At 35.5% G+C, this 15,015-nt stretch overlaps 1 protein-coding gene across 2 annotated transcripts in view; it reads right to left on the bottom strand.

Annotated features, from left to right (window-relative positions):
* Positions 1 to 14,725, bottom strand: part of LOC138692856 (uncharacterized) — a 104,640-nt gene extending 89,915 nt beyond the window's left edge. Inside the window, exons 1-2 of one of the 2 annotated variants that reach the window (XM_069816140.1) lie at positions 12,961 to 14,725; positions 10,539 to 10,718 (exon numbers count right to left, since the gene is read on the bottom strand). In XM_069816140.1, coding sequence (XP_069672241.1) covers positions 10,539 to 10,718; positions 12,961 to 13,207 — 427 coding nt within the window. In that variant the 5' untranslated portion in view covers positions 13,208 to 14,725. The remainder of the gene's footprint in view (positions 1 to 10,538; positions 10,719 to 12,960) is intronic. The other variant, XM_069816141.1, reaches the window with a different exon arrangement.
* Positions 14,726 to 15,015: the final 290 nt, after the last annotated feature.

Raw genomic sequence — 15,015 nt, 5'->3', positions numbered from 1 at the left:
ATTTGATCAATTGGAGAAGACCGTTGCTATCTTTTGGAGTGCCTATGGTTTGGAGAGAGCAGTCGAACCATAGTAATGACTGCTACTTCTGTTCGTGTGATGTGAAGGGGTACGATTCTAAACATAAAAATCAAATCGTGTATTCAGTTATTCGGTCAGCCATTTTACCTGTGCCTAATGTATACCAATCCCTGTGCGACCAGAAAATCTTAAACAAACGTCATTCTAATGGTACTGACAACATAAGATAGGTTTTAAATACTTTTTCTCCAAAGATGATAATTTTGTATATTGCAGTAATGTGAAAGAATTTATGCTAAAACTTGGACTTCCAAACTATGACCTAAGTGAATGGAGAATGTTCACTGATGCTTCCAAGCGAAGTTTAAAGGATTTCCTCCTTCATAACGGAAACGTTTTTGGTTCAGTGCCCATTGCCTATTCAGTGATCCTCAAAAAATCATACACAAATTTGCAACTGCTGTCATTGCGACTAGACTATAGGAATACAACTGGCAAGTTTGTGATGATTTCAAAGTTCTTACTAAGTTGCTGGCTCAACAATATGATTTTACCAAATTTCCATGCTTCTTTGCCTATAGGATAGTAGGGTACGAGTTGATCACTGGACTATGAAAGACTGGCCACCTCGACAAAATCTGGAAGTCGGTTGTAAGAATGTTGTGCGCCAAAGCCTTGTGAGTTCTTCTAAAGTTGTGCTGCCATTTCTCCACATCAAGCTTGGCTTAATGAAACAGCTTGTAAAAGCTTTAAATAAGGAAGGAGGCTGTTTTAAGTACATATGTGACAAATTTCCACTACTATCTGAAGCAAATTGAAAGAAGATACATATTTAATGGTCTTGACATAAGAAAACATGTCTGGTGCAGCATTTAAAAACAGTATGGATGAAAAGGAGAAATCAGCATGGATGTTGTTTTAAAATTTCTTGGCAACAAGGATCCTAATTACCGAAACATTGTGGCTAACATGCTTGAAGCATACAAGGAATTTGGTTGTAAGATGAGTATCAAAATTTTCTGTTTTCTCAGCTAGATTATTTTGCCGGAAATCTAGAATTTTTCAGCTAAAAGTAAGATGAACGATTTCACAAGGATCTGCAGGAGTTCGAAAGAAGGTACCAGGGACGCGGGAGCATCAGTATGCTTGGTGATTATTGTTGGATGTTAAAGCGTGAAATACCTGAAGAGAAACATAAAAGAAAGAGGAACAGGAGGACTTTCTCAACTAAGAAGCAAGTGGTGTAATTTTTTGTGTGATACATTGTGCTAATTTATACATCCAATAGTGAAGTAAACAAGATAAAACAAAGCAAAAACACTCTAGTGACATGTACGAACAACCATACACATAATTTCAGCAAGTTGTATGTTTTAAATATTGCTTTTGAATTTGAAATAAAAAAGTGAAATGAAAAAGTTTGTGATGAAATTCACGTAATTATAAAATACATTTAAAGTGATTTTGCAAACACACCTGATGTGATAGAAGCAAACGGATTGAAAATTCGGATTCAGCACATCAACATTATATTATAAAATCACATTACTTAGTTAGCAACAAACACAAAGTTGAAATTCGCAGGCTAGTGTAATTTATGTCAATTTTATCGGGTATGAGTAAATGAATATGTCTAATAGTTTGAGATCTTCCCCAATGAACTGGCTGCTTGGGAAGCCAATCTCTAAATTGTCGACAGCAAGATTACCACGTGGATTAGACATGCTCCAAGTGTACAGGTTCATCTCTTGGACAAAGACAAGCCCCTCCAACATACTTACAAATTGACCTAAGGGAGCATGCAAGGATTCCAACTCTGTGAATAGATTTGTGTGTTAAGAAACTTCCCAAACTATGATAAATATCTGGATCTAAAAAAAAGAGCAGACCGCAAGGAAGTAATGTAATGAAACAAAACACATTAAAGAGATCTGGGCAAGTAGTTTGACACGTGCAATGAAAGAGATTAGAAATGAGGAGGACCAGATGTTTCTTGAAAAGCAAAGAGAAAAGTATTTTGAAGTAGCATGGAAGGTAGTGATGTCAAACAGCTGCAAAAGAAACCAAGAATGAATGAAGAGAGCTCGGTACGAAGAAGTGAAGTCTGTGTGTGTCTAATGCCTACCCACTTCATTTGCGTGATTCTGCATACCGCGGATAGATGGCAGGACTGTGACCCATTTTCAAGCTGCACACCACTCGGCAGGCCACGTTATGCATAATGTGTATCTGTTAAGAGTTATGTCGTGTATTAGAGTGAGTATATGTGTAAGTGTAGTGTAGGAAATGATGAGGACGATGACAAAGGTGAGGAAGAAAGAAAGGGAGAAACCCGGTGCCGGCACGTAGCCTACTCCTGTTGAATAGCACCCAGGGGACCACCAGGCTTAATGTCCCCATCCTATGGATGAATCACTATCAACAGTGACATATGCCTTCTTTTCATATGCACGTGGACAGATTTGGGATTTAATTCAAGCATACTGGTGCACAATTTAGTGAGTAAAAGTTGTGCACCACCATCTCTCGTAGTCCCGAGGTAGAAATCTTACATGAAAATTTCTGACCCTGCCGAGAATCGAACCTGAGCCGGCTAGTCTGAAGGCAGACGCATTATCACAGCGCTAACTCGGTGGACATGAAGAAGTGAATTTATATCCATGAAAGGAAGAGCAACCGACCCTCTTCATCATGTTAATCACCTAGTGCATCTGATAGCGAGAATGCATATCGACTGTCTGAACCATTATCTTGATTTTTAACATTATTACCCGCTTCAGATGTTCCTCCTCACCACCTAGTGTCCCTAAAACCATATTCCAGTCACCTAAAGTAGTCAGTGCCTTGAATAGAGTCAGTCTTCCAGATTGTGCAGCAGTATTTGTAGCTGGAGCCATTACTGAGACACTAGATAACATTAGAGAGTGGAACAAAGCATCTATTGGTATCAAATACTCTCTAACATTAATACTGGAAAGTTCACGATAAGAGAGGCGAATGACTCATCAGTGCTATCTAGTGGCAGGGAATGTTGACAGTGAGGATAACGTGGCACGTAGAGCGGTAAACTGCATCTAACAAGAGTTTTGTACTTCAACACGTGGTGTAAGTCGTAAGGATTATTCTCATGGCTGTTCCACAAAATGTCAGAGAAAAGTGGAATTGTTTGTTCTGTGTTCTTCTGTAAAAACTACGCTTGGCAAAAAGATGCTAGATCGTTCTTCAGATTTCCGAAGTGAGTAGGTGAGTGAGTGGTCATGTAAATACAAGTAGTCTATTACTTTTCTGCCACAGGATGATGATGATTATTACAGTAGAGTCAGTAGATAACTTGTTCTGTGACCTTATCATGTGTTGCGGCTCTCACCAATAGGTATGGAGAAGGAAGATAATTAGTCTGAGATGAACTTTCGTGTCAGTAGATTCGTATAATTTTAATCATGAAACAAACTCTCTTTCTGTTAGCTCATTCTTTCCCCACTCGCACGATTCACATGACAGGTCTCGTGTCCTCACCATCATCATCATATTATTATTATTATTACTGTTATTTGTTTTTGTCTTATAGATGTGCCATATGGGTAAATAAATGTGAAAGACAGGACCTAGACGAAACGTTTAAAACTAGAGGAACAGAGTATCTGTACAAAAATCACAGAATATGTTCAGATCACTTTAGATTATCGGACTTCAATAACTCTAATTTGAAAAGTCAGGAGTAAGTAAAAATAAGGTGTAATTGGAAAAGTACCGAAGTTTCAAATGAGTCATAGACCTGTTAATTTTTCATATATTTTTTTTAATAACAGTCTGAAGAGAACAGCTATTCCTTCAGTGAATTTAACAACTCCTTCTTCCGAAAATATGGGTCAAAGTACAATGAAAGAACCACGAAGGTCCCCAAAGAAACGCATTAGACCTTCCATCAAGGAGGTGACAGGTTCTCCGATTCCAGACAGAAATGACGATAGTCCTCTACCAGGTACCTCATAATCAGATAGTACATTAGCAATAACATGTTCTCTGTGCTAAGTGAATCAGTTATTAAACTGCATAAAACTACTTTACTTCCATCATACCAAACACAATTTCTTTATAGTTTCTCCATATAAAATATAGAAAGTCATGACTTTTTCAAACTAAATAGACGCATATTGTATACGTAACATAAAAATACGAATTATTGATTTTGTGAAGAAAGTGTGTGAACTCATGTTTTCTCATAAAAACTGATTCAGTTAGTTATTCGCAAAATATTATTTACCTAGCCCTAGACTTTCAAGACGTTATTAATATTTCACTAAATTAAGTCCCTGTTTATTTTTTAAGATGCAAGAAATCCTAAAAGGTCAAAGATGGCTCAAAATCTTCTGATAAAGACACTTTCTAAGAAATTGATTGCAGCTCAAAAGTTGGTATCTAAACACAAAAAAATTATTTCATCCCTTCGGGTGGAAGTGAGAGCTCTGAAGACAACCAGTTCAAATACTGATTTAATCAAAATTGTTTCTAATGATGAATTCATTATGTCGCAAGTGCGCTTAAAAAGAAAGAAAAAATTGGGAAGGCGGTATTCCAGTTACGATAAAAGTTTTGCATTGGCACTCCATTATTGCTCACCTCAGGGCTACAGATTTTTAAGGAGAAAATTGTGTTTGCTAACAGTCAGATCTCTCCGAAATTGGCTTCATGGATTTGGTAAAGGCCCCGGTATAAATCCCACCATTTTACAATTATTAAAAGTAAAGTCTGGAATGCTGCCACTAAATGAAAAGGTAGTAACACTTGCTGTAGATGAAATGTATTTGAAGGAAAATATAACGTACAATGCTAAAGTGGACATTTTTGAGGGATTCATTGAATTGGGTATACACAGCCCTAACCAACAATCTCCATCTAACGTAAAAGATTCAGAGGTACCACTTGCAAACCAAGCAATGGTTTTTATGATTCGAGGAATGTGTAAAAATTTTAAGCAAACCATTGGTTATTTTCTATCGAAAGATGCCATGCCTGCAGAGATTTTAAAATCACATCTGCTTGAAATGAAATAAATGAAATAAAAGATACGGGATTTATCCCTAAAGCGATTGTTTCAGACCAAGGATCAAACAACACTAAATTGAGAAGACTGCTTGGATGTAATGAAGTACAGCCTTATTTTGAACACGATGGTGAAAAAAATGTATTTGTTTCATGATACACCACATTTGATTAAGAGCGTAAGGGATAATTTAAAACATTATAATTTTAAGCTATTTGATAAATTAATTAAGTGGGAATACCTAGAAAAACTTTATTTTATAGATAAAGATATGAATCCCCGACTTTGTCCTAAAGTAAAACTTAATCACTTGAATCTACCGCCATTCACACTGATGCGAGTGTGCCTTGCTACACAGTTATTAAGTCATTCTGTAGGAAAAGCTATGGCAACACTCATAAAATTCAAACAGTTACCAGAGGAGGCTCAACCTACTGCAGACTTCATCCTGTTCATGGATAAAGCTTTTGATTGTTTTAACTCTTCTAGTTTCCAAACTAGTAAAGCCTTAAATAGGCCACTAAGTGAAAATTCCACACACTGGAATTTTTTTAATGAAATAGAAAAAAACATTTAGAAATATCCAGGTAATAAACAACAGGAAAATGAACCCAAAATGTATAAATGGCTGGCTAGAAAATTTACAATCTTTAAAACTGCTATGGAAAGAATTGCATTATAATTATGGATTTAAATTTTTAATAACAAGAAGATTAACACAAGACTGCATAGAAAATCTCTTTTCTATTATTCGATCTAAAGGTGGAAACAACGTAACTCCAGACTGCTCGAAGTTTAGAGCTACAATTCGGGCAATCATGATGAATCAATTCCTAAGTCCTCCTGAAACAAGCAACTGTGAAGCTGACGTTTGTTCTTTCTTACTCAAGAAAGGAGATATCGAGGCAGCTAAATTGAATTTTTGCAGTCCAGGCATTACAGATGTCTCCGATTTGGATGTAACTGTTGATGACAAAAATGTACAGCATACAAATGAAGAAACCGTGTTGCAAGAAAATGCAAGAGCTTATGTTGCAGGTTGGGTGTGTAGCAGAATAAATCACGAAATTTGTCGAAGAAATTTATCTTGTAAAGAAAACCCCAACAATGACGTAACAACGCACATCGCAAATAAAAAATACTGTAAAGATTCAAAAATTTTTTCCTAATGATGTTTCTCTAATGCTCAGCCAATTGTGTTCTGATGTTTTCAAAGAAACTGATCATGTTATTTATAAAACTAGAATTGGTGTAAAAAAAGAACTAGTTAAAATGGTAGTGCTCCCTGTTAACATGTCCATTTGCAGTGACTGTGCCAATGTCTTCATTGACAAATATTTCAATGTGTTAATAAATTGTTACATCAAAAATAAAATGGACAACCAAACAGCTAAAAAAGAAAACAAGCGATGTATGAAAGCTGCTAAAGTCATGCACAACTAAATTTCATCAAATTTGAAAATATGAGAATTTATCAATTCATTTCTATTCTAATAACTTTGTAATTTGTTATTAATTAAAAATGTTATGAACAAAGTGACTCTAAAGTATACTATTTATTGCTTTGCAGCTTCTTATTGAAATCAAATGCACACCTCTCCTCTTTTCCTCACGTAATCCAGCACGACGCACGGAGTGTGCGAACGTTTCAAGCCGCTAGATGGCAGCACTGTTACTTTTCGCCGCTGCTTGCAATGCTAAACAGGAAAGCTTTCTAGTATTAATGTTAGAGAGTATTTGTTGGTATTCAAAGTCCATATAATGATATCAAGCTTCTTACTGTCCATAAGAAATATCCCAACCAAACTGTAGATAAGAAAGCACAATTATAGGCTATTATGGCATTTTGCCAACATCTTTGGTTTCTCTCTGAGCATCTAGTTGCTTTTTGATGACCAAGTGACCACAGAGAAAAAGAAAAATCATCACAATCATCATCATCATCATCATCATCATCATCATCATCATTTACCAAACAGGCTTTAAATAATGTGGTCTGTTGCGGACTCAATTCGTTTAACCAGCAAAAAAGGAAAATATAGTAACAAACTTGCAGCCTCCACAGAAACCTGATACTCCTCAATGACTACAGAACATGGCTAAATTGGAAAACCTGAAATTGGAGAATCCTATAACATTGAGAACCAGTTATTTATTTGAAGACTGAAATAGGAAGAGACAAATCTCAATCTTTCCTGCACAGACTTCCTACAGAGTGGTTTTCATGGAACTTCGTGATTGCTCCTCTTAGACGAAAGTAGTAAATGACACGACAGAACGCACTATCAACCTGTTCCAAAAGTACAATGAGACATTGACGAAGATGAATAGAAACAGTTTCTTCTATAACTTTTATCCAAACACTGATAAGAGTTTTCTACTCCTTCAAAAGCTGCTCTGACTTTTTTCTTTCACTATGTTACACATTATAAACTTCTCACCTCTGGAGCAACTTGTAAATGGTAATATTTTAATGAAATTTTTTGTGCTTGTTTTACACATTAATGCATAATATTAGCCTTGTGGGAATTTGAATTTTTGAAAGTTCGGTTTTTTGGATCACACTACCATGTCAAGACACTGGAGGAATTTCTGTTAGCTACTAGCAAACACATGTAATTTTTAAGTGAAGAGTTCTCTTTTAGATCTCTTATGTCAGATTCTAGAATATTGACATAACTAAGTACTTGACTGAGAGTATCAAATGTATTTTGCATGTTTAATCTTACTGTTTCTAGTTGGACTGTAAGAGATTCGGTATCATGTACGTATCTCTGGCAGACTTAGTGTTCTCTCAGAAGATAAAATTTTCTTGGTAGGCGATCTATTGCAGACTCCATCCTGTTGTTCTCTCACCAGTGATAGCTTGGTTGAAACATGATGTGAACTGACATGAACTTTTGTACTGTCACCCCTTGACAATCTTTCTGATGATAAACATTTCTTGCATGGAAAGATGAAGGACCCACCTCATGTAAAAGCCTCATACTCAGGATTGCCGAATTTGAGACAATCATGGTGGAACGCACTTCTGACCGCACACCTCTTAGCTTTACAAACCACTCACTATTGCTCGTATAGTGTGGTCTCTCACCTCGCATGCATCAGATCTTAAAAAACAAGCCTTTTGAAGACTTGATTGCTGTGTGGATTTAGATTCAAACATGAGCACAGCTTAAATGTTATTGACTACTAACGACCCAGCAACCATAAAGCATTCTGAATCGTTAGAGACTGGAATTTTTTGTTGAGTTCAAAGTGCAAAATGTGGGATTTTCAAATGGGAAAATCGGTGCTTTCAATTAAATTTTTCAGTATTTTCACATTGTTCGTTTTCGAGCTTGGAAATTGGTATGTTCGTTTTTATAAAGTCTTTCCAACACTTTTTCCCAGATATTCGCAATTTTTCTTTTTGTTTTGCACACTGCAAAAACAAGTGGCAATAGAAGTCAGCACAAGAGATTGTTCGTCTTCCTTGCGAAAATTAATTGCCGATGCATGTTTTACCAACTTCAAATCTTTCTCAACAGTATCTCTTCTTTCCCACGAGACCTCACAATTACAAAATTTACACATGACTGTACTTTTGTCTGTGCAATAAAACCTATGCCTTATATACTGGAAAGCTCTATTGGAGCTATTTTATTATTAAGCATTCTTGTAGCCTCACTTGCACGGGAACACAATAATGTTATTTCGCCTATGTGTGACACTATAAACAAATAAAACAAACACACTCAACACGCTCCAAAGTAATATGCATTCAGCAGGCTCACAACGCTCACAATACGATTCTAGCACATCGCTACATATATCAGATATGATGTCAGGAGTGTGTTTAGACCAGGTATTTGAATTAAAACCTTCTAGCTCGTTGACCGTTGACTAAAACAGATTCAGTATCGAATGTGCAATACTAGCGACCATAAATATCGACCTTATCTGTGCGACAGCTATCGATTATCGATTGTAGTAAAAAAAATTAAAAATTGAAAATTCGCGCACATAATTCGCTAATTGCTTAAAAAATCGCATTCCCGACTTGATACGGATTTCGCGATGTTTCACGAATTCAAATCAGGCATAAATGAATTGAATAATGTATATTTACTGTAATTAGATGTTGAGAAATATTTTTTTCCAAAATTCGAGAAATATTCCATTCCCTATGAATTGTCAATACTTTAAAAGAAGGAAATAATATATTTCATTCAAATGGAATAACAAATTGTAGGAGAGAGGAAAACGAAGTAGGGTAAATCTTGTTAATATTGTGATAGGAGTAATATCGTGCTACTGTGTTTGATAGCTTATCATGCTTTTACAGAGCGAGAGAAGGACCGATTTGATGCAGCAACTTGTCCATGAACTTGTCCTTAATACATTGTCAAAAAAAACAGATTTTTGTCTCGATAAGTAAAATTGTAATAAATTCTCATACCAACTATTACGATATTACTCATATCACGATTTTACCAACCTTTACCCTATCTTATTAATGTGCTTAATAATGTATTTTGTAGCTGAAAATATATTTATTTATTTAAATTATGTTTTTGAATAATGAATTATGGTTCATAATTGTGTATGCGATATTAGCACTCAAAGAGAAAGGGATATTGGTAGACGGCTGCCAAAGTAATTGCAGATCAGTCTCAAGCCTGCAAGCTTAGTAATATCGACAGGCCAGTTCTAAAGAGAAACAACTCAAAATTTAAAGTTGTGAGAAAAATGAAGTTTAAAGCTTCAACCATACATAAAACATGATTAATTGAATTTGGATTAAGTTAAACGATCCTCTGATTCTTCACAGCAACATAAAGCTGCAAAATGCAGCTTTCTTTAAACTTTAAATTTTGAGTTGTTTCCCTTTCAAGCTGGGCCGTCGATTTTGTATTTCTGTTTTGACTGCCTGCACACTTGGATAAGGAACAATAATTTAATAATATGACACGATTATATTTAATGTCAAATTAAAAAACTAGATAATTTCGTCTTAAAATGTTAAATTAATATTCTTCCTTTTATGTCAAGAACCTAATTTGTTTTAACTACAAACATTTAAGAACAGGTTCTATGAACTAAGGCAAACTGAACAAGTGAATCCACTGGATAAATGCCCTATTCCCTACCAGTAAGAATCCAAGTCTCCTGAACTTGTTCACAGAGTATGTGGATATCCAGAGTACCGCAATCCTTTGCGCTGGAAATGCCGACAAATCAGCCATTTTTATTACAGCGCTTGCTATTTGCCGTACACATTTGTAAAGGGAATGAATGTAGCCTAAATCAGAATCAAATATTTTTAATTTTAAGGGCCAGGCCTAAATTGAGTTTTACTTTAAATGTTCCCATCCCAAGCATGTTGAAATGGAATAACAATAGTGGCCGACTAGTTGATTGCACTGCTCTGGGATTCTGCTTGTGCATAGCTGAAAGAGCATCTACTTCAGGATGTAAACAGTTACTGTACCTGAGTACATAGAGAAGTCGAAAAGACGAATCGCCACTCTCTGCAGATGCTGCAGCTCCTCCAGCCTGACTTCCTCCTCCCACTCGGCGTACCGTCTGCTGGATTCCTTGAAGTGGTCGCTGCTCGAGTTCTGGGTGGCAGTGTCTAGCATCATCAGCTTGCCAGTTGTATCATGTCGAGCTAAAAGGCAGTGTAATTCTGAACTGAAATCTTCGTAATACACTGATTGCTAACTATGAAGAGAATAAATAGGTACTGTCCAGCTGAAAGGTTATGTCTCATCCCAGTTCATCCCACTCGTTTCTCCTGTCCTCTCTGTAAGGGCTAGTGGCTGAGCTGTTAAGTTCTTCTCTGCAAATATTTGCTGTACGGAATTGGAAGTTTACATAATATTATACAACTGTTTAAAATAATTTAAAGAAAAGGGCCCCATTAAGTAAGTAATTGTCATATCATTTCCCCTGTTTTGACGACTGTGTGACATAACCACTTGGACGGAGAGTAGCATGACAACATGTACATCACCAAATTAAACTATTAACTATAAGTGAATCATAAAAGTAAAATCTGAAAAGGAATCAAAAGATGAAGCAAGTAGTAATGGCATAACCTCTAAGAAAAATAAATTCAGAGAACTGAAATGAAGAAGTTTAGACTTTTATTAAAAAATGAAATTAAATCATCCATATTCTTTTATTTACAGATGGCTCCTAAATGTTATGTTTCTGTGTGTACCAAAAATTACTAGAGTGCTTTAAGTGAGTGTGTTATATTACAGTTCTCAAATTTCCAACTGAAAAGATAAGTTATGTGGCTGGAAGCTACTCGTATACTATGAAATATTTTCACGCCAACAAAGCATTCAGTTGTGTGTATTAAACACTTTGAAGTAAACGATTTGTATCTAGTACTTGTTTCTAGAGACAGAGAAGGAAATGTGCAAGAATAATCCTAAAGCAGATCTCTTATAACTATTTCCAGGTTTACGGGAACAAATAGATAATCTTATTCCTCAACAAGAATGGACCCTGCTAACAAGTGCATTCAAAGATTTGAGCAGCAACAAATTAAGTGCTTGCAAATGGACAAAATTAATTCGTTTGATGACCTATGTAACATAGATACTTTAAAAAAGATAGCAGGTGGATCATTAAACTCAATCCAGTGTTTCTGTACTTTTTGTTGGTTAATTTTGAGGGTGTGTCACAAATATATTGATGTATTAAAATATATGACAATTTATCAGTGCAATTGTGTGTAAATAATCAAAATGATATTCATTGCATCACAGAGTTGGTAAGTGCACACATGAAATTAGAAATGTGGTCTCAATTGGAGAGCATTCTTCTGAAGTACGTAAATTATAATAATTATTACGGTGTAATGATGTTTAGTGTTAACACGACAGCATGTTGGCCACGTTTGTATGTTTACTTAAGTATAATGCTTTATTGTAGGAAGTATTCGAAGTATTATGTTTATTGGAACAAATTTCAAACACATTAAATATAATGCCAAAATACTTATGTGATGTATTATAAGTGCATCTTTGTTGTACGAACAGTCATCTTCCTCCTGCAATGTTATTAGAAACTGTCCATTTTATACGCTAATATAATACTGAAATCTTTTAACAAATGCAGTAAATCAATAATAATGAAGTAATTTTTCACTTTTTTGAACCCGTGTGCTAGTAATCTTTTCTCATGCGTTAATTTACGACTCTTTATCAAATGCTATTATTATCTAGCATCTGAATAAAATAATTAAGTGCAAAAACAAGCGTGATAAAGACACATTTGCTCTATATGGGTTGAGGGAAAACTGCAGAGAAAACCTCAACATTGACATTCCTTAATTTGAGGATCAGCCAGCAAGCCTTGAGAAACTGCTATAGAAGCAGCACTTTCTCTATCAATACTGTCTTTACTTGTGCAATACAATATGCTAACTGCGAGCACTGCGGCTGCAGTATTTGTTCTGTTGCATTGAATGGGGGACAATCACATCACACACGTGATCAGAAGTTAAGGTTGTTGCAACCATAAGGCAAATTCCTGCATGACGCTATCTGCAGTAGGTTCTGGAATGTAGACTATGATTACACCGTAAAAAAGGTCCTTTCTAAACAATAGGGCAATAATGCAACAGAAAGTAGAACATTTCCTAAAAACAATAAAATACCAAATAGTGCAAATAAATGCAAAATAAAAGTAGGCTATATTGGTCTCTATTGAAGTGTAAAGAGTTTATATTGTATCCTGCATTGTCTCTGAAGTATAAGAAAAAATATGATATTTCATCAACTTCCGAGCCCTATTCATCACTCATCAACTCATCACTTTTTCCCACCTCACTTCTGACATTCCCATCACATCCACTCTGTTTCTTCTCATTGCTTCCTTCATGTTTTCCAACTCACCCGGTAGAACTGGTGTCTTCTCATCCCTCGTTGCAGTCGTTGATCTTCTTTTCTTCTCTTCTGTGTCTTGTGTCATGACATGTCCTTCCCCAGTATCCCCCACCCAGACATCTGATTGGGGGGATAGTTTACGTCCGGAGTTTTTTACCAGGGAAAGACTCATCATGGCATTTTCAACATATCTTCTTGGGATATATAAATGCGGTAGCCTCCCATTGCTTTCCGCACACCACTCTCTCTTTCGCATCTTGAAAGATCCCAGGGGGCCCCAGCGTGGAGGTGAGGAGAGTGGATTTGACTAATTAGGCCCTCCGGACTTCACCGAAATTTACCACTAGGGTTAAATATCAGTTCCATCAGGGTTTTTGACCCAATCAGAGACTGGGAAATCCCAATTAGTCTTTGCCCCCCTTATTGAGTCTAAAACATTACAAAGGTTATCAATGTGAAAAGATAACTAAGATACTTATCGAGCATGACACCAAGAAAGCTGGTCTTCTTATTTTAAAATGTAGTCAACCGACCGCAAGGAAATTTAAATATTGTCGTTTTCATATTTTATATTTAAAACGTATTTTTAATTTTTCTAAAGAAATTGATATAACGTACATTTTATGAAGCAGTTATGTATTACATTATTGTTAGGTTACTTGATTTTTATCGACAGTAATCTCACTAGATAATGTCCGACTTTGTGTCAAGAAGAGATTAAAGAAATTCAATATTACCACTCAAGTTGGGCTCACAGAATAATAATATGGTACAGTCACGGAAGATAAATTACTATCTTGGAAATTTCAAGCTCATAGGGAACTTGCACTCTAAATATCATGCAGTCGAATACAGGGGCGTTTTAAATGAAAATAATACTAATTGATCTTATTTCTCATTACGAATGTCATAACAATAGAAACTTGTTAAAACTAGGGTTGCCATAATGAAGAAACAAAGAAATCAGTACATGATTCAAAAGTCAATTTGATCGACAGGAAAAAACGCAGGAATTTATAAGAAACTTGTATATATAATTTATTTTTCACATTAATATCACTTGTTTACTTAATGTGGATGAGACTGGCCACTTCAGTGATACACTTTACCTTATGTAGCACACTATTTGGCATGCAATTTACATTATTACCATTTATTTTAGCACCACACCATTCATGTCTGTAGATCACAGTCACAGAACCTTTCATACTTCTCAGAACTGTGAAGAGAAGGAAGGATGAGTTGTGAAGCTAACTGCAGTTTACATTATACTCTATCTGCAGATGCGTTTACTAACTTAAGTGATAATTTGTTTCTTTCTTGTATCCACTGGCCATTCATCAAAGAAAATGATCTTTGAACGTTGGTATTATATCCACGTAGAGAGAAATAACAATTCTACCATTTGCAGCAGTTCTAAGTAGGCTACTGCACCACGGAAATACAACTGCGACAAAAATTTACCGAGATTTCGTGTGAAATCATATTTTTAGAAATTTCCTCTTTGTTGTGCAGTAGGAAAAAATTAAATTTTATCACCTAGTCAGACAGAAGGCTCTTACTGAGTTCGTAAGATGTATTATCTTGCACCCATTTGAGTATCATTTGAACACTATCTTACAAATTACTGCATTTTTCCAGATTTCTGTCCGACTTCATTCAAAATCGTGGACATCAGTCTTTTCTCCCTACACTATAAAGCCATGGACTGTCCGAGGCATATGGCAGCCCTTTGTTACAACCCAATGCCAATTAAATTTAATGCATTTTCTCAATTCTCTTCATCAGATCCTTTTGAAGGGATATGTGTTTACATTCACAAAAATATACAAGTAAGCTCTTGAAGGATGTTTAAGTTACATTCAAACAATATAATTTATTGTAAACAATAAATGCATAATATTCTAAATTGTAAAACTTTAATTAATAATATAATTTGTTTATATCTACATTTTATACGGTTATATTACTGAATCATCAATCAATGCAGAGAACTTAAATTGTACAACGAGAGAGTGAACTGGGCATCAGCAGAAATATTTAAATGATCCTTATTAATGTTTG

Source organism: Periplaneta americana, chromosome 17 (assembly GCF_040183065.1).
Source record: "Periplaneta americana isolate PAMFEO1 chromosome 17, P.americana_PAMFEO1_priV1, whole genome shotgun sequence".
Lineage (NCBI taxonomy): Eukaryota > Metazoa > Arthropoda > Insecta > Blattodea > Blattidae > Periplaneta > Periplaneta americana.
Note: the sequence above shows the minus strand (reverse complement) of the source record. Positions and strands in the feature narration are given on the sequence as shown.